Below are 25,049 nucleotides of genomic sequence, written 5' to 3' on the forward strand. Positions count from 1 at the left end.
GCACGCGACTTCAAACATACAACAGAACAGTTATGCTAACGTTGGAAGCGTTAAAGTAGCTTTTCTTACTATTTCACTTTACTTAATATTTCCAACAAAACAAAAAAAAAAAAAAAAAACTACATATAAAGCTAAATTTCGGATAAAAAGACAAACGGTATTTTTGTTTTTGATACTGACTCGATCATCTCGATTATCGCACCGCTGGTAAAATATCACGTATGATTGGTTTAGCGCCGTCACGTGGTGACCCCCATATGAGACCGTAGGGGGTTAGTAGATTTCATAGGGGATTCATGACGCGTTAATGGTGACGTCATCTACTAATGTTGTTGTGTTTCATTGTTTATTTTTCAACAAAACGCAGCAGAAAAAGTCCAGCGTGCGATCAATTCGTTATACGGTTAACTACTGACCCCCTACAGATCCATAGAAGGTAAATAAAATCCATAGGGGATTCGGCTTGCTTTAGCGGGGTTGCTTCATAATCTTGCTGATAAAATCAGTATCAAATTCAAAAATGTCATTATTCCTTAATATATGATTTATTTTGACTTAATACAGACAAAGACTGATCAACTCATGAAAGTATACTACAGATCAGCCAAACAGTATTAAAGACTGTTAGCTTACTGACAGTCAACACCACTTATCGTTCGCTTCTCTCAACTTTTTATTTTTTATAAAACGATATTAGAGTAAAAGAGGAACATTTTCTTCTTGCATTTTTATTTTCAAATATCAATTTAAAAAGAAAAAGCATAATAAACATTGTTTATCATATATTTTCAATGTACTACAAATAAAATGATATACGTATTATGCATGCAGAAAAGTTGTTTTTCTATTCTAACTGCAGATGGACAAACCAGTATGTTGACAGCTTTGTATTTTGAGTAGTCGGTGCTTGATTATTAATTCATCACATTCTGAAATTTGAGTTAACATTAATGTACTAGAACATACTAAAAATTAAAAAAAAAAAATATATGTCATGTTTTACATGTTGTATCTGCTATTTACTGGTCGTTATTGAACGTGTCGTCTATATCATGTCGAATTACAAAATTGTAGCAGTTTAGGTGATTACAATTTTATTTAATCAAGTCTATAAGGTGATTAGGTTAATGCCATTGGTGAAAAATGAACTTCAAACAATCAATCTTAACGAATTTATTTCTTTAGAACATGTTGACATATTTCTTCATCTAAAGACTTCAAACTTGACAGATAGATTCAATAGAGACTGAAAACAAGACATTAAAAAGTCATTGGTATTTCTTTACGATTTTGAGCCCAATCTACAACCTTATGTACGCGAGCCGAGAACGCTGAAGCTTCAAAGAGATCCTCGCGGCAGTAGTAACAAAGCTTTCAGCTAGTTTTTGGCCAACATTTATTTCTTATACTGTTCAATTTGATATATAGACAGAATTATTTCTTTTTTAAGCCAGTATTTGTGTTACTTTAGTCTCTAGTTTTCATTGCTCATTGTCTTTTGTGTTTTTGTAACATCTTTATAACTGTAGCAAATGTGATTACACATGTCACTATAATCATTATAATAGACATTTACTTACTTACTTAGTACTTACTTACATTACAGAATATGAATAATTAACACATATTGATAAACCTAGATAAAGTATATAATGAAGCAGTATGAGATTTGCTAATTGTTGAAGGCCATTATTTTACCTAGAACGATATACTTTTTACTTATTGTGACTTAAAAGTGGCACTGTCTCCTTGTTACTCATACCACATCTTCTTTTGTCTATGTAATGCCTATACTAGTTTGTCATTTTAAGTAGGACTATAGTTTGGATTGATTATAGTAATGAATTCAACACAGTGACATTTAATAAGATTTCATATTGACCAATCAAGTTCCAAATAAAATTGAGAATGTGAATGTAGAATGTGCCAGACAGACAACAACCCGACCATAGAGCGGATGGTAAAAAGATTCCTTTAAAAACTCAATACATTTATATGAGAACTAAATATATGCACAAGACCTGACATGGTAAGATCTAGCGGTGTCCCAATTCAAGGTGTATAAAACGTCTATTATAAATGTATATTTTATTATATGTTTCAACAAGAGTAAGTGAATATATTTTTTGTGCATTATCGTTAGCTAAACCAATATTTTGTTTTAGTTAAAATTACTATATATACAAACTGGTTTTTGTTTATTAAGTGAGAGACACATGTCTTGTAATTATGTAAATACCAACGTATTGACTATTGAATACTATAAAACATACTGAGTAACATGTAGGTTAATACACTAGGTAACTTTTTGTAAAATCAATTGTTTTATTTATGTCAAAATTATATTTTTAAACATAACAATTATTATAATTGTTTAGTCAGTGCAAGGTATTAATCATCAATGAGTTGTTCTGATAACACAATGCGTAGGTACTAATGAAGTACAAGTATTTACCTTTTTGTGTTTGTTTTGTTGGTATTTATTTGATTTTCCCCTTTCTGTTCATATTAGTTCTGTAGACAATGTAAGAATTTTTCATATAATAAAAAGTCTTTCTAATCACTGTTACTCATTACATAAGGACAAGGAAGAATTCCGTCATAATGTTGAAACTCGAAAATGTATATATTGAAGCGGGCTTTATTCATTGTTGAAGGCCGTACTTTGAGCTATAATTGTTTATTTTGTACACATTGTGACTTGGATGTAAAGCTTCTAAAGTGGCACTCATATCACATGTATCACATATTCTTATTTCTGAGTAATACTTTGCATGAATTTCCACATTGATTCACCACTCTTGAATTGGATATACTAATGAGCTAAACGAAGCAACATTTAATAAGAATTGATAAAGTATTATCAACTAATGAATGATGTTTCTGACATATTAGTTCATTTATATGAGAACCTCAACTAAAACTGTCCAATACTAATTATATTGGAATGCATCTGTTTTACGATATCAAATAAACATGTATCGAAGATGAAATAAAACGAAGACTATTGAGAAGAAGAAGCCAATTATAATGAAAAGAGTGCGAGCATATGTTCTTTGTGTTTTATAACCTTTAATATTCCAGCCTTACATTAACATATCATCTTCTGAAGATACAGCCAAAAGTATTTAAGGATTTTTTGCTTCTGTGTGTTTGTCAACATTTCGGTACTTTCTCTTTCTCTTTTTTTATTGAAAATAATGTTTCAAAATTTTTTCATCAGAATTTTATTTTCAAAATTGATGTATTTAACAAATAAAAAAAAAACATGACCATCTTTTCTTCTCGTTTTACAAGGTACTCTATGTAAAAAATTATAATTTTAAGAACCCGAAACAGTTGAAGAGCTTGGTGAAAAACAAGCAATCAAAAATTATAGACAAATCAATATAAGGTCAACGTTTCCTGAGTTGAATCTTAGTTTATTAATAATATTTGGATTTGTGTACGGACAATATCAGAACGTAAATTATGTCTGTTTCGAAGTATCAATTGTTAAAATGTATGTTATCTTACGACAGATATATTATTTTTCAATTACAGATATTGCATACCAAATGTTTACCATGTGTTTATAGATTCAGCAGAATTCAAAATTAACAAAATAGTGTAAAAAGAGGGTATGGCGAAAATTATATATATATTTCTTTCAATTGCAGATGTTACATTTTAGTAAGTTTAGAATTTGATGTCATGAAATATTTTTCAAATATGAAAAAAAAAAATCATGTTTTAATTTATAATTGAATATGTTAATAACTGTTTATTGAACTTTTTGTACTATATTTTCTGATTTACAAAGTCGACGTCATCACAACTTAGATGTTAAAAATGTTTTTTGGTAACCATTTTATAGAGGGAATGAATTAATTAATATATGAGACACGCCTTTTCAATACTTTAAACATAAAATCTCATATAGTAGCTGAAAATCCCAATAATTCTATTCTGACATTTATTCCAAAAACTACAATTACTAAATAGCCACAAGTATTGACGTCTATATATTCATTAGACATTGGACTGGTGCCTTTTGTGCATTAGAATCATCAGGCATCAGCATAGACAATTATTCTGAAACGAAGCTAGGTTACTGGCTATGGACTTATAAAAGGAGATTGTATCTATTAGACAACAACAAAACAACATGTCTTACAGTCTAAACCTAACTTAGGGTCAAAACCTATGCCTTCGCTCACGGACTTCACAAATATAATCATGGCCATCCCAAGAATATTTTAAAGTTCGAATATGTGTATTTCGAAAAGGTAGAAACTGTACAGATCATGTTTATGTATTCTGTACTCTGATGTGGAGGTAAATAACGATTAAAAAGAGCGTTGATTGTAGCTATTTATCATCAAGTAGAAAGATTGAATAGAGACTGAAAACAAGACATTGATAAACTTTTACGATTTTGAGCCCAATCTACAACCTTATGTACGCGAGCCGAGAACGCTGAAGCTTCAAAGAGATCCTTGCGGCGGTGGTAAGAAAGCTTTCACCTAGTTTTTGGTCAACATTTATTTCTTATACTGTTCAATTTGATAGACATAATTATTTCTTTTTTAAGCAAGTATTTGTGTTACTTTAGTCTCTATAGTTTTCAATGCTCATTGTCTTTTGTGTTTTTAGTGTTTTTTTTAGATACGCATATCGGCTTTGTCATTTATGTCGATGATGTTTAATTAACACAGGTTACTGCCTTATCAATAATTGGCAATAAGAACAAGTATACACCAGTTAAGGTACGGTTGGATGTCCTGTAATTAGGTCAATACCGATGTCTGACTACTGAATATAATGAAACATACTGAATTTTTTCCAAGTTAAATGTAGGTTAATATACTAAATCACTTTTTTGTAAAATCAAAAACAAAAGTTATTCAGATAATTCAAGGTACTAATGAACTTCCTTACACCTTTCTTATTTTGTGTTTTTGTGGTAGAAGGTTTATTCTTTCCTTTTTTTCATAATAATTCTGTAGACAATGTTCTAATTTATAATATGATTAAAACTCTTTCTAAAAGCGAACAACCTCTTTATAACATCTTTATTACTGTAACACATTACAAAATAGGAATAATTAACACATATTGATAAACCTAGAAAAAGAATATAATGAAGCAGTATGAGCTTTGCTAATTGTTGAAGGCCGTTATTTTACCTATAACGATATACTTTTTACACATTGTGACTTAAAAGTGGCACTGTCTACTTGGCACTCATACCACATCTTCTTTTTTCTACGTAATGCTTGTTATAGTATGTCATTTTAAGTAGGGCTATAGTTTGGATTAATTATAGTAATGAATTCAACACAGTGACATTTAAAAAAATTTCATATTGTACTATCAAGTTCCAAATTAAATTGAGAATGTGAATGTGGAATGTGCCAGACAGACAACCACCCGACAAGAGAGCGGATGACAAAAAGATTCCTTTGAAAGCTCAATACATTGATATCTGATATATATAAGACCTGACATGGTAAGACCTAGCGGTGTCCCAATTCACGGTGTATAAAAAGTCTATTATAAATGTGTATTTTTTATATTTTTCAACAAAGGTAAGTGAATATATTTTTTGTGCATTATCTTTTGCTAAACCAATATTTTGTTTGAGTTAAAACTAATATATATACAAACTGGTATTTGTTTATTAAGTGAGACACATGTCTTATAATTATGTAAATACCAACGTACTGGCTACTGAATACTATAAAACGTACTGAGTAAAATGTAGGTTAATACACTAGGTAACTTTTTGTAAAATCAATCTTTTTTTTTTTATGTCATAATGATATTTTTAAACATAATAATTATTATAATTATTTAATCAATGCAAGGTGCAATAAGTTGTTCTGATAACACAATGCGTAGGTACTAATGAAGTACAAGTATTTTCCCTTTTTTTTTGTTTGTTTTATTGGTATTTATTTGATTTTCCCCTTTCTGTTCATATTTATTCTGTAGACAATGTAAGAATTGTTTATATAATAAAGAGTCTTTCTAATCACTGTTACTCATTACATAAGGGCAAGGAAGAATTCCTACACATTGTTGAACCTCGAAAATGTATATAATGAAGTGGGCTTTACTCATTGTTGAAGGCCGTACTTTTGACTTTAAGAACCCGAAACAGTTTGGTGAAAAACAAAGAATCAAAAATTATAAACAAATCCATATAAGGTCAACGTTTCCTGAGTTGAATCTTAGTTTATTAATAATATTTGGATTTTTGAATGGACAATATCAGAACGTCAATTATGTCTGTTTCGAAGTACCAATTGTTAAAATGTATGTTATCTTACGACAGATATATCAATTTTCAATAACAGATATTGCATACCAAATGTTTACCATGTGTTTATAGATTCAGCAGAATTCAAAATTAACAAAATAGTGTAAAAAGAGGGTATGGAGAAAATTATATATATATTTCTTTCAATTGCAGATGTTACATTTTAGTAAGTTTAGAATTTGATGTCATGAAATATTTTTCAAATATGAAAAAAAAAAATCATGTTTTAATTTATAATTGAATATGTTAATAACTGTTTATTGAACTTTTTGTACTATATTTTCTGATTTACAAAGTCGACGTCATCACAACTTAGATGTTTAAAATGTTTTTTGGTTATCATTTTATAGAGGGAATGAATTAATTAATATATGAGACACGCCTTTTCAATACTTTAAACATACAATCTCATATAGTAGCTGAAAACCCAATAATTATATTCTGACATTTATTAAAAAAACTACAATTACTAAATAGCCACAAGTATTGACGTCTATATATTCATTAGACATTGGACTGGTGCCTTTTGTGCATTAGAATCATCAGGCATCATCATGACAATTATTCTGAAACGAAGCTAGGTTACTTGCTATGGACTTATTAAAGGAGATTGTATCTATAAGACGACAACAAAACAACATGTCTTACAGTCTAAATCTAGCTTAGGGTCCAACCTATGCCTTCGCTCACGGACTTCACAAATATAATCATGGGCATCCCTAGAATATTTTAAAGTTTGATTATGTGTATTTCGAACACAGATCATGTGTATGTATTAGATAATTTTGTCAAAAGCAGAAAAAATGCAAAAAGGATACATTTGTATGCTTTGTTGACGCAAATAAAGCATTTGATACTGTTGATAGAGACTGTCTACTATTTAAATTGAGAAAAATTGGTATTAGCGGTATATTTTTAAATTGTATTTCAGTAATGTCTATTGTGCAGTCAGAATAAATAACTTTATGACATCCCTTTTTTTCTGTTGCTCTTGGTGTAAAACAAGGCTGTGTTTTATCGCCGACCTTATTTTCTATCTATGTAAATGATTTAGTCTCAGATATTTTAAAAAGAAGCATATTGTGGTATTCAAATAGAAGACATAATGGTCTCTATGTTATTATATGCTGATGACATTGCATTGATTGCACCTGATGCAGAGAAACTGCAAAAGCAGTTTGACATTTTAAACAAGTGTTGTGAAAAGTGGAGATGAACTCTAAATAAAAACAAAACCAAAATTATTCATTTTAGAAATAAATCTATACAAAGAAGTAATTTTCAGTTCAAATGTGGTGAACTTTGTCTTGAATATGCAGCTTGTTATAAATATCTTGGTGTACTTTTGAATGAATTTTCAGATTATTCTCTAATTGCCAAAGAATTGTATAATTCAGCTAATAGAGCTCTTGGTGTTATTAAAGCAAAATTTTGTAAAACTGGTTGTATGAATTTCGATGTATTTACTAACTTATATAATACCTCAGTCAAACCTATTTTTACATATGCTTCCGGTGTATGGGGCATTAATATACATTATTGTATAAATAGTTTTCAAAACAATGCTTGTAAATTTTATGTAGGCTTAAGCAAAAGAAGCAGCAATTTAGCTGCTAGAGGTAGTATGTTTTTTTTAATCAGTTGATGCTCTACTAAATGTTGAAGTTTTTAAACTATGGAATCGTCTTAAATATGAATATACCAGTAATATATTTAAAAAGGTTCCTACCTGGTCGATTAGAAGAAAATCGTCATGGGATTATAGAGTGTTACAGTTAGCTCGTAAATATAGTTTGATTCAAAATGTAGAAGATGAAATTAAGATGAATAATGTATGGGATTCTATACAAACTTTTGAAAAAGAATCTTGGCACAATGAAGTATGGAATGATAAAAAAATGTCAATGGTAATAAATTAAGATTTTATAGATTGTTTAAACTTGTATTGGTACGGAGCCTTATGTAAAGGTAGTTAATAAAAGATGCCTCCGACGTATTTTGTCACTTTTCAGAGCTGGTTCGTTAGAACTTCAAGTTAAAACGAACGATATGCTAGACCACCAGAGCCTCTACAAGACCGTTTATTTTTGTTTTGTGATAGTGGCCAAATTGAAGATGAAAAACACTTTCTTTTTAATTGTTGTTTTTAATCTGATATCAGACATGAATTATATGCCAAAGCCTGTCTTTTAAATGATGATTTTGAGTATCTATGCGATATTGAAAAACTTCGTTATCTTATGTGTAATGAGAATATGGTTCCTCCTTTTGCTAGAAATAATATATGTTTTTTTAACTTTTATTTACGAAATACTTTTTAAATGTAACACAGTTTTCATTTTATGTATGTATTAGAAGTTTGTTTTAATGACAGTATCTCATAGGTGGTTTTCAGCTGGCATCCTTTTACTCAATTGTTAGGTTCTTATGACTTTATGTGTATATATATATAGATACTGTAATGGATGGTGACACTTTAATAAAATAAATCTGATCTTATCTTACCTTATGTATTACATGTATATTTACCGGTCAATGCCACCAGTTTTTACATAGTTTTGATCAGACAATTCATGAATGTATGAATTGCACGTGCTAATTGTAAATTTCAAAGTGTGTTAACTCAACAGACACTAAATTATATCAATCACTCTGTGTCAAGCTTTTGAATAAGGTAAAATAAGTAAGATATGACCGAGGATGATTGAGTATAAGATATATAAGTTACTTGTATTGTATATATTGTGAACCAAGGATGAAAGTATGCAACAACTTGGGACATTTAATAGCTGACTATGCGGTATGGGCTTTGCTAATTGTTGAAGACCGTACCTATAGTTGTTAATTTCTGTTTCATGTTGGTCTTTTGTGGAGAGTTGTCTCATTGGCAATCATACCGTATCTTCTTTTTTATATGAACTGACTTTGATAGTATTTCAGTACATATACCAATATTTGAAAAGTCTAGTTCAATACTAAATGTACCAGACAGGACAAACCCTAGCGGTGTACCAATAAAAGGTTATCGATTATTTCAATAAACATCCGGGTGAAGTCAGATATTCAGGTGTTTTTGTAAAAGTTCAGTAAATTATTAGTCTCATCGGTTTCATAACATCAAGCTGAATCAAATAATATATTTATTTCAATCTCAATTATGATTTTAAGTATCACCTATTCCAAGTCAAAAAATTATTTCAAACTATATAAAATGAAAAAAACTATCAATGAAGTAACTAAGACGTTTAAGACTTGTTTTATAAATGGTTACTCTATTTTTTCAGCAAAAAGTATGTGAATATAGAGCATTACCTTTTGCAAAACCGATAATTCCTTTTAAATCAAAATTACTAAATATATAAACTGGGATCAAATATATAAGTGCGAAACAAATGTCTTGTAATTTTGGCATTACCGAAGTACTGACTACTGAATCAGTGGCGGATCAGGGAATTTGTCGAGGGGTGGTCACCTTTTGAAATCTTAAATTAAAATTCAATTTCCTTTATTGATAACATGAAAATAGTTACAACTATACAATACACAAGTTACATTGTAACATCACATAAATCCACCTAGTAATTAGCGATTGGTGATTACATGTTCGGTTTATTCCTTGAGTGCCAACATCCTTTGATCTACCTAAAAATTACATGGACCTAGATTTTTCTTGTTGAATGTACGGTAATATATACACTGGTCACTTTCTGTAAAATCAATAATTTCAGTTAGGCTTGTTTTATATATGAAATAATTCCAATCTTTCTATAAAAGACGTCGACATTGTAATTCTGAAACAACAACGTACAAAAGGTTAATATTAACAGATGGCGATTACAAAACATCAAAAGTTTCCTTTTCATGTTTTGGAATATTTTATTACATCAATTTGTAAAATTACTGACAAGTTACATCCGCAGTTGACATAATTAAAGAAAATTCAATACCCTATGCTTATAACATTTTAATCTATATACATGCATCAATTATCCAAATACTGGTTCATTCTGAACATGGACATCTGTCATCATACTGGAATTCAATATTTGTGATTTGAAAATGCAAAATGATTCATTCCTAATTTCTTCGAAAAAAACTTATTTATAACATGCCTTTTGGATATTGTTTATGAACAAGTTTTGATAATTCTGATAAATCTAAGGTTCAAAATACACCATACGTTAAGCTTAGATGGATTTGTTTATAACTTTTATTTCAATGTGTTTAATTAAGTTCTAAACTGTTTTGGGTTCTTTTTACTCCAATTTTTACATGTATATCGCAAAATTAAAAACTTTCAATAAATATATAGTGATTTTTAACTTTAACAATTTATTGAAGAAAAGGGACAAAATATACCAGGGACAGTCAAACTCATAGATTAAAAATAAACTGACAACGCCGTGGCTTAAAATAAAAAAAAACCAAATAAACAAATAAGAGTACAGAAGACATAACATAGAAAACTAAAGACTAAGCAACACGAACCCCACCACAAACAGGAAGTGATATCAGGTGTTCCGGAAGGGTAAGCATGCTCAACATGTGACACCAATCGTGTTGCTAATGTTGTATTTAATCTGGTTAATAATCTAATTCAGTAGGTCACATTCATGAAAAAAGAAGGGTAATGTAGTTACTACATAAGGGACTTATCCGAAGCTAAAATTATCCCATTTGTCGTAAAATTTGTTTTCAATCGACTCTTATTATGAATTTCTAGATGTAAGTCGAGATATGAGGCATACTTAATTGTATCTGTAGTATCCTTATCTCTAGTTCGATGGGATAGATTCATTCAACATAGTCACCAAATTTTGTATTATTTAAGGAGAGAGCATCGTCTATGAAGTGGAAAGTAAAGTTATAAAGAATATTGCTAACTTCTTCTTCTTAAGAAGTTTCTGTATGAAGTCAGCCTCCTAATAATAAAGAAACAAGTCGGCAAGAAGAGGGGCACAATTGATTCCCATTGGAATTCTGACAATTTGTTGAAACACGTCCCCCAATCGTAACAAATATGTTGTCAATCAAGAAATCGAGCATCTTGATGATGTCAGTTTCAGAGAATTTTTTGTTTGAATCAGAGAGATTCTTATAAAGTAGGATTTATCCCTCCCAAAGAAAAGATACTTGTATGTACGTTCGCCATTGTTTTTAATGAAACATAGTAATACCATCTCTTTCAATTTGTCATTTACATGATTTAGTTTAGAATTGTGTAAAGTATAGAAAAGTCAAATGTTTTTTTTTACTCAGAAAAAGGTAATGCACAAAAAACTATATTCACTTACTCTTGTAGAAAAAACAAATTAATGGAATATTATATATAAGTTTTATACATTTTGAATAGGTACACCGCTAGGTCTTACCATGTCAGGTCTCATTCATATATTCGGTTCTCATATATATGTATTGAGCTATTAAAGGAAAAGTTTTGTCGCCTGCTCTATTAGGGGTTGTTGAATGCTTGCATTCTCAATTGTATTCGGAACTTGATATAACAATAAGAAATCTAATTAGATGGCATTTTGTTGAACTCATTACTATATCAACTCTAAACTATAGTCCGTCTTAAAAGGTCATACTATAATAATCATTATGCAAAACAAAGAAGATGTGGTATTAGTGTCAATGAGACATCATCACATCTAAGTCACAATGTGCAAACAATAGATCATTATAGGTAAAGGTTTACCAATGATTTTTAATGTATTTTTTGTAGCCTCTATTTGATCTTTCTACTTGACGATAAATAGCTTCAACAACGCTCTTTAAATCTTTATTGATCTCTATATATATCATTTTTTCGTGCATGGATACTAATCTATCATGCCTATTGTTCGGACGTTTGACAAATTGCAGCAATATCGGGTCGACTTAAAACATCGATTTTGTACAGCAGGCGTCTCTATCAAGTTTGAAGTGTTAAGATGAACACATATATCATTCCAGCAGCGCCTGCATACGGAACATATTTTGTAATTCTGAAATGAAAAAGAAGAAACGTTCTATAACGAACAGTAAAAAGCAAATACAACATATAAAACATGAAAATTTGAATATCGAAAAAGGAAAAAGGAAAAAGGAAACAACATGTGTCTGGTTAAAACATGACACATATTTTTCTATTTCTGATATGTTTTCATTACATTACATTAAATCAATGAGAACACACATGTGTCCTTATAACATTGTTTGTCCAAGTTTCATAAATATATATTTTTACCATGTCAATCTCCGATTAATTGTCAAGGGAAAAAAACACCAGCTATACAACAATTTGATAATAATTCACAAAAAGGAAAATGTCAAACACCTATACAGAGAAATTTGAATTACTCCCCTCAAATTCGAAATCCGTAAATTTCATTCAGTAATATTTGAACAAACAATAAAATTGAAAATGGAAATGGGGAATGTGCCAAAGAGACAACAACCCGACCATAGAAAAAACAACAGCAGAAGATCACCAACAGGTCTTCAATGTAGCGAAAAATTCACGCACCCGGAGGCGTCATTCAGCTGGCCCCTAAACAAATATATACTAGTTCAGTGATAATGAACGCCATACTAATTTCCAAATTGTACACAAGAAACTAAAATTAAGACTTTATCTTTAATAAAACTAACCAAACTAATCCCAGCTATCATTAGTAATATGCCCGATGTATGATTTTTGATCGTTTTTCATTTTGCCATTTCATTGTCATTTCGTTTTCGCATCCCTTTAAAATGTTTTTTTTTTTAAATATCATTCAAGATTTCACAACGTAATTGACTATGTATAAAACATTTACCAGTCTAAACATAACTATAGACCATGTTGATCTCGAACAGGGAAAATTGGATCGTTTTCCCGTGCTTATCCGACTTTTACTACAGTCTAGACAAAAGAGAGGGAAAATACATGTAACCTTAAGGATTTACTTAGTTGATCTTAGGTGAAATTAAAAAATTGAATTGAAACTAAAAGCTGGGAGAGTATTAATTAAGGATCAGATTAAGCTAAAAAATATTGAAAGGGAATGGAGCTCCGACCAGTTGATACAAATTTCAAAATTCAGTACAACCTACAATAAACACAACGATATAAAATTTAAAAAAATAGCGTGCTGCAAATCATTGATCTGATTACAGAAAAAAATAACCTGTTACTAAACTGTGTCTATTCCACGTTCTTTATGGTATATCTACATGTTGTAAACATAAGACACTTATATAATTTTTATCAAGTCTACACATCAAAGGGCAATCTGAACTGTTCCTCTCCAATGATCACGATGTAACAATCGTTGTATCGAACGTTTGAATTGCCACATTGTTTTATCTGATTGGTTTGAATCAATTTTTAATAAAGGGATGACGGCATCCAACATGTTTCCTGGTTTGACATCACACATATATATATATATAAATGTGCAGTCTGACATTTAATTATACTACAAGATAAATTTTCAAAAATTGAAATCGTTAAACATTGTTAAACGTTGAAAGTGAAAATGATATCGAAAGTTATGTTACTCTTTTTCTATATAGAGACAATTATTTTGCAAGCGACTGAAGCGAATGAAGAAGTGCAAGTGACGGAACTACCGAAAGCAATTGCAGGTAAGCTGCTTGATTTTTTGTAACCTCTTAAATAAAATTTCAGTATACATACTTAGTCACTAAGCTACTCACTGTATAGTAGTTGTTTTCCCAAGCTCAAAAAGATTATCCAGAATCTTCAACGTCATTGTGTATCAGTAGTTAAAAGATCAAAGGAGCATAAGTAAATGTTCTTATATTTACCTTACTAATTTTCAACCATCAATATTGATGGTAAAATAAAACCAGAGAATAAACAATCCCTTTTCTTATATTTTAGGTCCTATATGGGGATATTATCAAGGTGGTATTCGTAAGTACATAATCTAAACAGCAACTCAATAGATAACGTCAATTACTGATATTAAAATCAAGAATAAATCTGCATTCAAATTGTTTAAAAGTCGCATGTCATTATTAGTTGTTTTAAAAAAAAAAACATGGATTTTTATTAAACATTTTATATAAATATTTATAGAGCTCCGATGTGAATTATCCAACCCTGCGTCCAATTCACCGTATCTTGGCACTGGTCAAAACAATACGTCATACCATGTTGCATTACTTAAATGTTCCTATAAACCCTCCATTATTTTCGGATACAATTGCGAAAAATATATTGGCATGTTATGTATGTAATAAAAGCACAACTTGCGATACTGTGCATATCATGCTTATTAGTAACAACATAACAAGCAAATGAATATTTAAAGGAAACAATATTTATAAACCTTTCTTAAGTGTTTGTGCACTTAATCTCATAAATACATTCATTCATTATATGTAAATGTGCTGAAGAAAATAAAAAAAATGCATTCTATAAACATAATCTTGCATAAATTTATACTGTTGCAGCTAAGTACGTATAAATAGATTATCGAAAATCTAGTTTAATATATTCAAATTTGTTTTCGAACATCTCGATCGTGAATGCAGGTTATTATACGATCGGGGATGAAGTCGTTATCCCAAATATTTCGCTATGAATTTGAATTTAAAACAAAATGTAATAATTTTTTAGCAATTTTACAACTTTTTTCAATGAAATCATTGCAATATTATCATTTTAACTTCACAAAGTGCCATGCTTTTATTACAGCGCCACCATTTTGGTCTTGCCTAGCAAACTATGAAATGTGTGCTGGTACCATGCAGTCTCCTGTCAATATTGAAACACGTTACGTGGTCAGAAACAACAAGATAAGCAAGTTTTGTTTCTCTGGACTCCGAAAAACAGCAGGAATAAAAATGGAGCTAAAAAATACTGGTCTTGCAGGTATAGAGATTTGAACTTCATTTATTTTATCTTAACGTTTAAGACACATTGTTTTATCTGATTAGTTTGAAAATTCATTCATCTGTTCTTCAAGTTTGAAGTTGCATTACTTTCGATGCCGTATTTGGCACAACTTTTGGAAATTAGGGTCCTCAATGCTCTTAAAATTTTAATCTTTTTTATTTGAGCGTCACTGATAATATGCAGACAAAACGTGCATCTGGCGTATCAAATCATAAGACTTGTATCTGTGTTAACTAGTAAAGCCTCTTTCTTTTTTGATCATTTGGGTTGTTTTTCTCTCACTTTTATCTTTTTTCTAATTTTAGCATCTGTTTCATTTCACTCTTTTCAATATTATTTTATTAGTTATTATCTTTTATCTAATTTTAACATCTTATTATTCTCTGTTCCATTTCTCTATCTCACTATTTTTGGTTAATTTACACTATTCATATGTTAGGATCATTATTTTATATTTTGTAAATTCTCTCATGACCTACTAGACCCTCATATATCTCTTCCTTTCTTTTACTATATACTGAACGAGATACTTCGGGTTTACTTTTTAGGTCTACATATAATTTAGTTCGCCAGACGCGCGTATAGTCTACAATAGACTCATCAGTGACGCTCATATCAAAATATTTATAAGGCCAAACAAGTACAAAGTTGATAAGCATTGAGAATCCAGAATTCCAAAATGTTGTGCCAAATACGGCTAAGGTAATATATGCCTGGGATAAGAAAATCCTTAGTTTTTCGAAAAATTCAAGTTATGTAAACAGGAAATTTATATAAATTACCACATAATGGATATTCATGTCAGCAGACTTTATTTTAACGTTATCATATATACATTGATCAAAACAAATAATGAGTTAATATGTCTTTATATAAATGTGTTTTATTTGAGCAATAACTACGATTTATTTAGTCCAATATCTTCTTACAAATATTTACATGTTTTAATATTTATATTTTATATTTTTACAGTTAAAGTACAGTTTCCCGATGTTCAGCCAATAATTAAAGGTGGAGGTCTACCGGGACCCCACAAACTTTTAGAGCTCCATTTCCATTGGGGAGATACTATTCAAAGAGGTTCCGAGCATTTAATAAATGGAAAACATTCTGCTTTAGAAGTATGTATACAAACTTTATCATATTTCATTAGGTTATGATTTTATCAAGGTATGTCTCTTTTATTTTTTTATAAATACATATTGAGAATGTATCGCTAGTATGTGAAATATTCAGTCCAGTATGAGAGTAGTCTACACTTCTGTGTTGACTTGAGTTATCATTGATATATTCATAATTATAGATTACCTGTTAACAAAACGTTGAATTTTTTACATACTAAGGTTTTTCTACCTCAGGAATATATTACCTGAGCTGTATTTAGCAAAACGTATAGGAATTTGGGGTCCTCAATGCTCTTTAACTTCACACTTTATTTGTCCGTCACTGGTAAGTCTTTTGTAGACGAAACGAGCGTCTAGCATAAATATAAAATTTTAATCTTTGATAAGTTTATTTATAATTGGCACTTGGAAAATCTCTATCTTGATAAATAATTTATATTGTAAAATTATGGGAAAATGAAAAAATGAATATATGAGATAAATGATATAAAAAAACAAACATTCCAATGCTTAAATAAAGAATAAAAGTAAGCAAGACAGAAATTACTGAAATAAAACTGAAGAAAACAAAAAATTAAAAAAAATAAATTTAAAAGCAAAAGGTGCACAAATAACAGTTTTAGAGTTAAATCACATGCTTACTGAATATAGTTTAGAATAGAAATAATATGCGCTGCAAAACAAAACTTACCATGACGTAATTGAAAAAAAATTATTAAGTTAATCCACAATGTTTTATTGAATGGAAATTTGACAAAATGAAAACACATGTGTATTTTAACGGTGTTAATTATGTTAATAACATGTTCAAGATTTTACACGTAAAGATGCAATTGATTAAATATAATCGATACAAGAAAAAATACAATCACGTCAGTAGAACGATTTTGATCTGTGAACTGTACATGTGAAACATAATTGATTTTGAAATATATTAACAGATGTTAATACTTAAAATGATGTAAATGATAAAAATCACAAACATACCTCTGAGGAAAATTAAAAACAAAAACGTCCCTAATCAAATGACAAAATCAATTTTTTCCATCACAAAAAAAGGTAAATGGGACCAACTATGCAACATTAGCTGTTGTTTTCTTTTGTTATGTTAAATGAATTAAGTTGCAATCTGCAACAATTAGACTAATTATAACAAAAGATATATATATAGTGTATTGATTTTGAACTAAAACTACCAGAAGACATTGACACAAAACAACAGCTAACAAACAGTTGTATGTTGTTGTTATTCATCCAACAGTCAAAGTAATGTTTTTAACGCGAAACCCCGCATCTCCCAGCTAATAATCTGTGACAGAGTCTGAAGTAAACACGTAAGTATAAATATGAATTCGGATAGTCCTTACGATTGGATTGTTAGTTATCTAACTCAAGGTATCGTGTTACTTGTAATGCATGTGATTTCAGAATAATCATAGATGTATATATTTATTTATTGTAGGCACATTTTGTGTTTGTTCCAACAAGAGATGACCCAAAACATTTTGCCGCAGTCATTGGAGTAATGATTTATGTAAGTCCCTTTGTATTTATGTTTTCACAACCGAATTATATACGCAGCCCAACACCATTTGATTATCTAGATTGTAACATAGTGTTGGTTAAATGATGAGACTCAACACCAAATAAACTTTTACCTTGCTTGTCTGTATTTTATTTTAGATATAAGCTTCTAGACCCGAACCGGCTGAAAATTAATAATTAAAATTGAAACAAAAATTCAAATTCAAACGACAGTACATTGAAAATAATGTTATAAAAGCTAAAAACTAATAAATGCAGCTTATTCTATTTCATTCATATATTCAATTTGTATATCTTTAGTTTCTAAAATATTTTTTTTCTTATAATACATGTATATATATTTTTTTATTAACATTCTAGATTCTTTAATGTATCAATATTGTTATTACTCACTGTCGTTATTCTTCAGGTGCAGTAAATTAGTAAAAATAAGTACATGATATCAAACATGTTAATTTTAAAAATGAGTTATTAAATTTAGTATTTTAAAAAGGTGACTGGAGACCATTTAATTTAATGTGAGACCTCTAAATCAATGTTGCATTGCATTGTATTACCAAGAATATTAAAAAAAAAATCATTTTAATTTAATTTAATTTTTATTTTATTTCTGAGCTAACAATTTGAAGGATTCTTAAAATAGTCATACTTTTGATCTGAGCTAACTATTTGAAACATCATTCCAGTCAGCTTAGATGTATTTTTGAATTAATTATGAGTTGCCATTATGTTTATGTATTTGTTGCTTTGTTGGAATAATGTAATATATTGTACCTTGTTTTGTGGAGAGGACTTACATAGGCTATGATAACCACACATTTACACTGTTGACTGTTTTTAAGTTAAAAATCAAATTGTGATATATATCAACAAATAATGATTATACTATAAGTTATATTGTTCGGTACTGACCCCCTACGGATACATAGAGGGCTAGTAAATTTGATTGGGGGTGAGGGCGGAGGCCAAATCCCTTATTAATTTTATTCACCATCTATGTATCGTAGGGTGTCAGTAGTTAACCGTATAACGAATTTATTGCACACTGGACTTGTTTTGCTCTGTTTTGTTGAAAAATAAACAATGAAACACAACAGCATTGATAGATGACGTCACAATTAACGCGTCATGAAACCCCTATGAAATTTACTAACCCCTAGTCTCATAGGGGGTCACCACGTGACGGCGTTAAACCAATAACAACGTGATAATTTACCTGTGGTACGATTAAAACACACAACTTTTCTTTTTCGTCATTTGGTCTCTGGTGAAAAATTGTCTCATTGACAATTATACCACATATTCTTTTCACAAAATTAAAAATAGTTACCTTTTCAGGTTATAAAACGTAAGTAGTGACTTGACTCACAAACAATCGTATTTGTAAGAGAGAAAAAATCGGTATGTTTCATTGTCATTTACGTCACACTTAATGGTATATATCAATAGTATCCCCTTGAATATGTATGTTACCCGGATTTGTTTTCTCTCAATCGATTTCTGACAAATTAAAGCCTTCACCTTAGGGGATTGAATACATGGTACCTCAACCTTCAACACCTCTTGACAATATTGCCTATTAAATAGGTATACCGGTGAGGCTCAACATAAGTCTAGACTTATACATTATATCATAATTTGATGTATGGATACTGTGTAAATGTGATTTTTATAACGGGATGAGCACACATTTAAACAGTTGACTTCTAATGTGTAATGTTTTGATTTTATTTTCTTCTATAGATCAGTAATCAGAAGCAAAAAAAGATGTTTAAAAGAATTGTGAAATCTTTCATATCTATTTGATAATATAAGTTGTTTTTGTTATGCTAGTCTTCGTTCAGTAATTCAATAAGTAGTTCAGTCTATCTACCAACAGAAATGTGATGTTTCAAAATTTCACAATCATGCCCTCAAAGACTACGTCAAAGGAACTTTGATGTGTGTAGAAATTGAAGATTGGAGATTATTTTCCTCTTTTGATTTATATGACTTATATATCTAGTGGATTGAAAAGAAAAAAATAAGATAAATATTAATGTAATTGCAATCAAAAGTGAAACGATACTTTTGTTAGAAAAAACAACGTAATAACCGAACTGAACGGAAAATTATAAAAGGAAGGCCCTCATCAAATTGCAAAATCATATTCTCAAACATATTGAACGACTGACCTCGTACAGGCATATCCTTATATTAAAATGGTGGTTCAAACCTGTATCTAGCCTTACTCTGAATTGTAAACCTTTCTCGGTAATAACTATGATTCATTATTGTCGTTACAGGCTGGAAATTATAATCCAAATTATGAACATATAGTTTCTAAGCTTAAAGACGTAAAACATATTGGTAAGTTAACATGAAACTACAGTCAAAAATGTAGTGAATGGACATTTATTTATCGTTAATAGTTTTATAAAAAATAGATTTGTTCTTAGCAAAGGGGTAGGAGAAAATACTAAGGGCACTGCAAACAACGGAACACAAAATGCATAAGATGAAGTACAGCCAAAGAAAGATACTATTGAATGAACATTGGTTGTTGACCACAAGGAAGTTTTTAAATCAAGAGTTCCAAATGGTTAAGTTGAAATCATCTCTTCGTAAATTTTATGGAATAACCGTTTCACAAATGATATCGGATATGTTCCTTACGTCGTAACTACAATCCCATTTCCTTTCATAAATGTGACCTACCGAATTAGACTATTTACCGGATTTTTTTTTATCTCATAAGCAACTTGACGGGTGTCACATGTGGAGCAGGATCTGCTTACCCTTCCGGAGCACCTGAGATCATCCCTAGTTTTTGGTGGGGTTCGAGTTGTTTATTCTTTAATTTTCTATGTTGTGTCATGTGTTCTTTTGTTCTTTTGTTCTTTTGTTTGTCTTTTTCATTTTTAGCCATGGCGTTGTCAGTTTATTTTCGATTTATGAGTTTGACTGTCCCTCTGATATCTTTCATCCCTCTTTTAGTGATCGTAAATTCATTTATAAAAATAGATTTGTTTTCAACAAGGGGGTAGTCCATAAATCAAGAAATATTTACATAATCACAAACATGAAAAACCACAAAAGGAAATCGACTATTTCATTTAAAAAATAAGGTGGACGAAAGAGGTTCTTTTTTACTAAAATTTCAGTACCTCCTTAAGCGAATCTAGCTTGAATGTTTGGTACCGACTGGGCCGCGTATAAACGTCCTTTCACCAGCTGTTCGTATTTTGTTTTTATATTTTGTTGGGTGAATATTCATTTTCCCCTGTTTTAGGCAAGTCTATTTTTCAGTTCTTACATGCTAGAATATTGAATATCTTCCTCCCCGTATTTCATTTTTTTTACAGGTGACAAGACAGACTTGGATAACTTTCCAATCATGGATCTGTTCCCGGAATCCACTCGGTGTTGGTACCGATATTGTGGAAGTTTAACCACACCGCCATGTAGAGAAAAAGTTATATGGACTGTGTTAAAACATAGCATTAGTATGTCAGAAGACCAGGTAAATTTATATTGATATTTATAAACGAAAAAAAATACAATATGTGATCACATTACTCAGATTCTATCTATTTTACTGTATTTGAATAATAGGATATTCAACCATTCTGTAAAATAATTATACAACATCTACAGAGTTATTATTGATATAAACACATTTTCGTCAAATGTGTAACAGCGAGGTGAAATAAGATAGTTATAATGGTTACTTGTGTCATTTTGTAAAAAAATACTTTAAAACATCTACATTCAACTTTTATTTATAAGTGAGTTTGCGATTAATTCATGTGATCTTGAATCATATGTAACACTCTACTTATCACTCCAAAACAAGTGAGGTAACTCCCAAATTTTGTTAATTGAACATCCATGGCCGCAAAAAACGCAACCAAAAACGATAAAATAACACACAACTATTTAATTAAGAATAAGAATAAGAATAAGAACACTTTATTAATCAAATCATGGACCCTTGCGGGTTTTAAATTTCATACAAAGATTTGTGTTATAACAATGAAGAACAACAACTCAAAATCACTTAAATAGACAATAAAGTTAGGGATTGAGCTGTCACAATTGCAGATTATATTTATTTCTTTATAGATCAGTGAATTCTTAAAGTTGATGGGAGAACCAAGAGTATTTACAGAAGGAAACAACAATATAGTTGATACATTTAGACCTGTACAGCCATTGTTACAACGCAAGGTTTCACTAAGCTGCCCTCGTAGGGGAAAGTACTATTATGAACAAAATCGTCGAAATGCAAACGAATACGGTTGCATCAACCATGGATATGGAAAACAAGAGTGTCATAAGACGTATTATGATCATTCAGCACAATCCAATATTTGTCTTTGGGTCGATTGGTATAGAAGCCAATTGATTAACAAGAGAGAAACTATTACAAAATAAAACATGATAACAATGTTGCATAGTTTTTATTGAAAAATCCCGATAAAATATTCTGTAGCGTTTTTTCAAGAATGAAGCATGGTCATTGTTAACTAATAATTAAATGAGATGTCTTTGCGGTGTTTACAGAATCGAAAAAAAATGGTCAAATTTGCCTAAAAGGAAATAATGGACAAAACAAAATAGATGATCATGGTTAAACAGCTGTAACAACATTCCATTAACGTCTCCATACAGAGTTTATATCATTCTATTGATACACTATTCTCGAGCCTGTATATCCTGTCATGATTTCCATAGTAGAAAGTTGCTGCTCACAAGGATACTATTAAATCAACAATTCCAAATGGGGTAGTTGAAATCATCATTTCGAACATTTTCAAACGCCATCACACAAAGAACCTTGTAAAGTTCATAATCAACTTGAATAGTAATATGTATTTGAACCCCTTGAATTGGTTCACTGACGGTTTCCCATTTTGCATTGTTCTGGTTTTTTAATTTCGATTTGACCTTGAATCAGTGGTACTCAATATCAAAACTGAGATGAGAATAAATATATTGAGGTATTCAGCTAGTTATTTTTGGTATAAAACCGATGAGATTCATAACTCACCTAACTTCTACCAGAACACTTGAATATCTGACTCCACCCTCAATTTTATGAAATAATCGATAAGCTTTTATTCGTCCTTCGCTCAGTACTTTTCCTGTGTGGTGCATGTAGCTTCGCTCTCACCCCATATGGAATTTACTAACCCCATATATACCGTATTAGGTACAAAAAGGATATCAAGCAAATAATGTTGTTTCTTTTTTTACAGTACATTAATAGATCACGAAGCAATGTACGATGTGTCTCTCTCTCTCTGATGATTTAAATACCTTTAATTTATGAGTGATGTTTTTGATCAGATAAAAAGCACCGGCTGAAATAACTTTTTCCCCCCTTTTTATTTAAAACACACAGAAGATACATAGCTTAAAATGAAATAAAAAACATTCATAACTAATTGATATTATCCCTTAGCAGATTGGATAATTTTTTTAATTTCCAATATGTATGTGATTTCTTAAATTTGCACTCAAAAAATAATTTTGAAGTTCATTTTTTTTCTTAGTTAAAGAAAAATTATTGTTTCACTATGATTAAAGAACATTATACTTGTTGATGGGAACAAAATATTAATGATAGTTTGAAAAAAGTTTGAATTAGAGAAAATTATGAAAACTAACACTTTTGGCACTTCGGTGTCAACCAAAGCTTCGTGTTGACAGCCATATTTTGAATTATAATTGTTTACGTTTTACATATTGTGACTTGGATTGAGAATTGTCTAATAGGCACTCATACCCCATCTTCCCATTTAAATATGAGATATATGCTATAAATTGCATGTTTTGTGGTAATAAGAAAATTAGATAAATGTACTAGTAACTTTAAAAGATGGCGTTCTTGTAAAAAAGGTTATTGTAATTGGCTGTGATTGATAACAATGTCTCATTTAAATGTGGTATCTAACACTACAGGAAGATAACTCTGTAATATCAGCTAAACGTTTTAATAACGTTGCATTGTAAAGGCAATGTAAAGCTTCTCAATGATCAAAATTAGTGTCTGTCAAACTGCTATATAACCAGTGTAATTTTTCTGATAAAACGCTTGGTTCAAATTTTTTGAATTTTTTATATTTTTGTAAAAGGGTCAAAGTAAATACTTTGTCAAAATTTTATGAAAATTAAACGAGCCAAATTAATTTTAAGGAAAGTGTTGGGTTAAAAGTCCATAAAAACTGACAAAATAAAACGTTATCAACCCATGAAACAGGTGAAAATATATTCATGACTTGTAACGTTGGTACAGGCCAGTATTAAAGTTATATGTGATAATAATTTGAATCCAGCAGCCAAAACCGTGTACACATACATTACAGAAACACAACACAAATGACTAGAAAATTCTAACTAACATAGAAATAAATCTAACAAAGGCACCAACAAAATATGTGTTGTAATGGATAGTAAATTTACAAAGATGTCAACAAAAAATGTGTTGTGGTTGTAAAAAATTTACTATGGGGTCAGTAAATTTACTATGGGGTCAGTAAATTCCATATGGGGATTCGAGCTTCGCTCTCACCCCATATGGAAATTACTGACCCCATATATACCGTATTAGGTCACTTGCACACTATGTAACTAATAATCCTAGGTTCGCAATACATAAACTATATGTTTTTGATATAGCATATACTCAAGCATCCTCTGTCATATATAGCGTATGAGACCTCATTTAAAAGCTTGACAAGAGGCTTGTCTTATTTAGTGTCTGTTGATTTCACATATGTTACAATTTACAATTAGCATTACATACACTCATACATTGTCTGATTAACATAATTTATATAATGGTGACACCAACCGGTTAATATAATATATCAAACTATTAATTATTCAAGAGACCGGCATAATTGTATTTGGAAAGTGTTAGAGCGAAGGCATATGTTAAACCCTAGAATTCATCTATGTTGTAAGAAATGTTGTTCAGTTGATGTCTTATAGATACAAAATCTCTTTTAAAGTCCATATATATATAATCCTCCTAGATTCGTTGACTTTGTTATTCCGAAAAAATAGAACAACAAGTTCAATAAACAAATATTAACAGATGACAATTAAAAAGCAAAAGATATTTTCTTTTTCGTATTTTTCAGATATTTGATGACATCAATTTGTAAAGTCACTAGAAGGTAACATCTGTAATTGAAAA

The 25,049-nt window shown here is 30.1% G+C and overlaps 1 protein-coding gene across 1 annotated transcript in view; it reads left to right on the forward strand.

Moving 5' to 3' along the window:
• LOC139491771 (carbonic anhydrase 1-like) overlaps positions 1 to 22,280 on the forward strand; it is a 38,454-nt gene extending 16,174 nt beyond the window's left edge. Inside the window, exons 2-9 of the mRNA XM_071279624.1 lie at positions 13,844 to 13,915; positions 14,175 to 14,207; positions 14,994 to 15,170; positions 16,167 to 16,315; positions 17,781 to 17,852; positions 20,149 to 20,212; positions 21,208 to 21,365; positions 21,968 to 22,280. Of these exons, the coding sequence (XP_071135725.1) occupies positions 13,844 to 13,915; positions 14,175 to 14,207; positions 14,994 to 15,170; positions 16,167 to 16,315; positions 17,781 to 17,852; positions 20,149 to 20,212; positions 21,208 to 21,365; positions 21,968 to 22,279 (1,037 nt within the window). The 3' untranslated portion in view covers position 22,280. The remainder of the gene's footprint in view (positions 1 to 13,843; positions 13,916 to 14,174; positions 14,208 to 14,993; positions 15,171 to 16,166; positions 16,316 to 17,780; positions 17,853 to 20,148; positions 20,213 to 21,207; positions 21,366 to 21,967) is intronic.
• Positions 22,281 to 25,049: the final 2,769 nt, after the last annotated feature.

This window comes from Mytilus edulis, chromosome 10 (assembly GCF_963676685.1).
Source record: "Mytilus edulis chromosome 10, xbMytEdul2.2, whole genome shotgun sequence".
In the NCBI taxonomy this organism is placed as follows: Eukaryota; Metazoa; Mollusca; class Bivalvia; order Mytilida; family Mytilidae; genus Mytilus; species Mytilus edulis.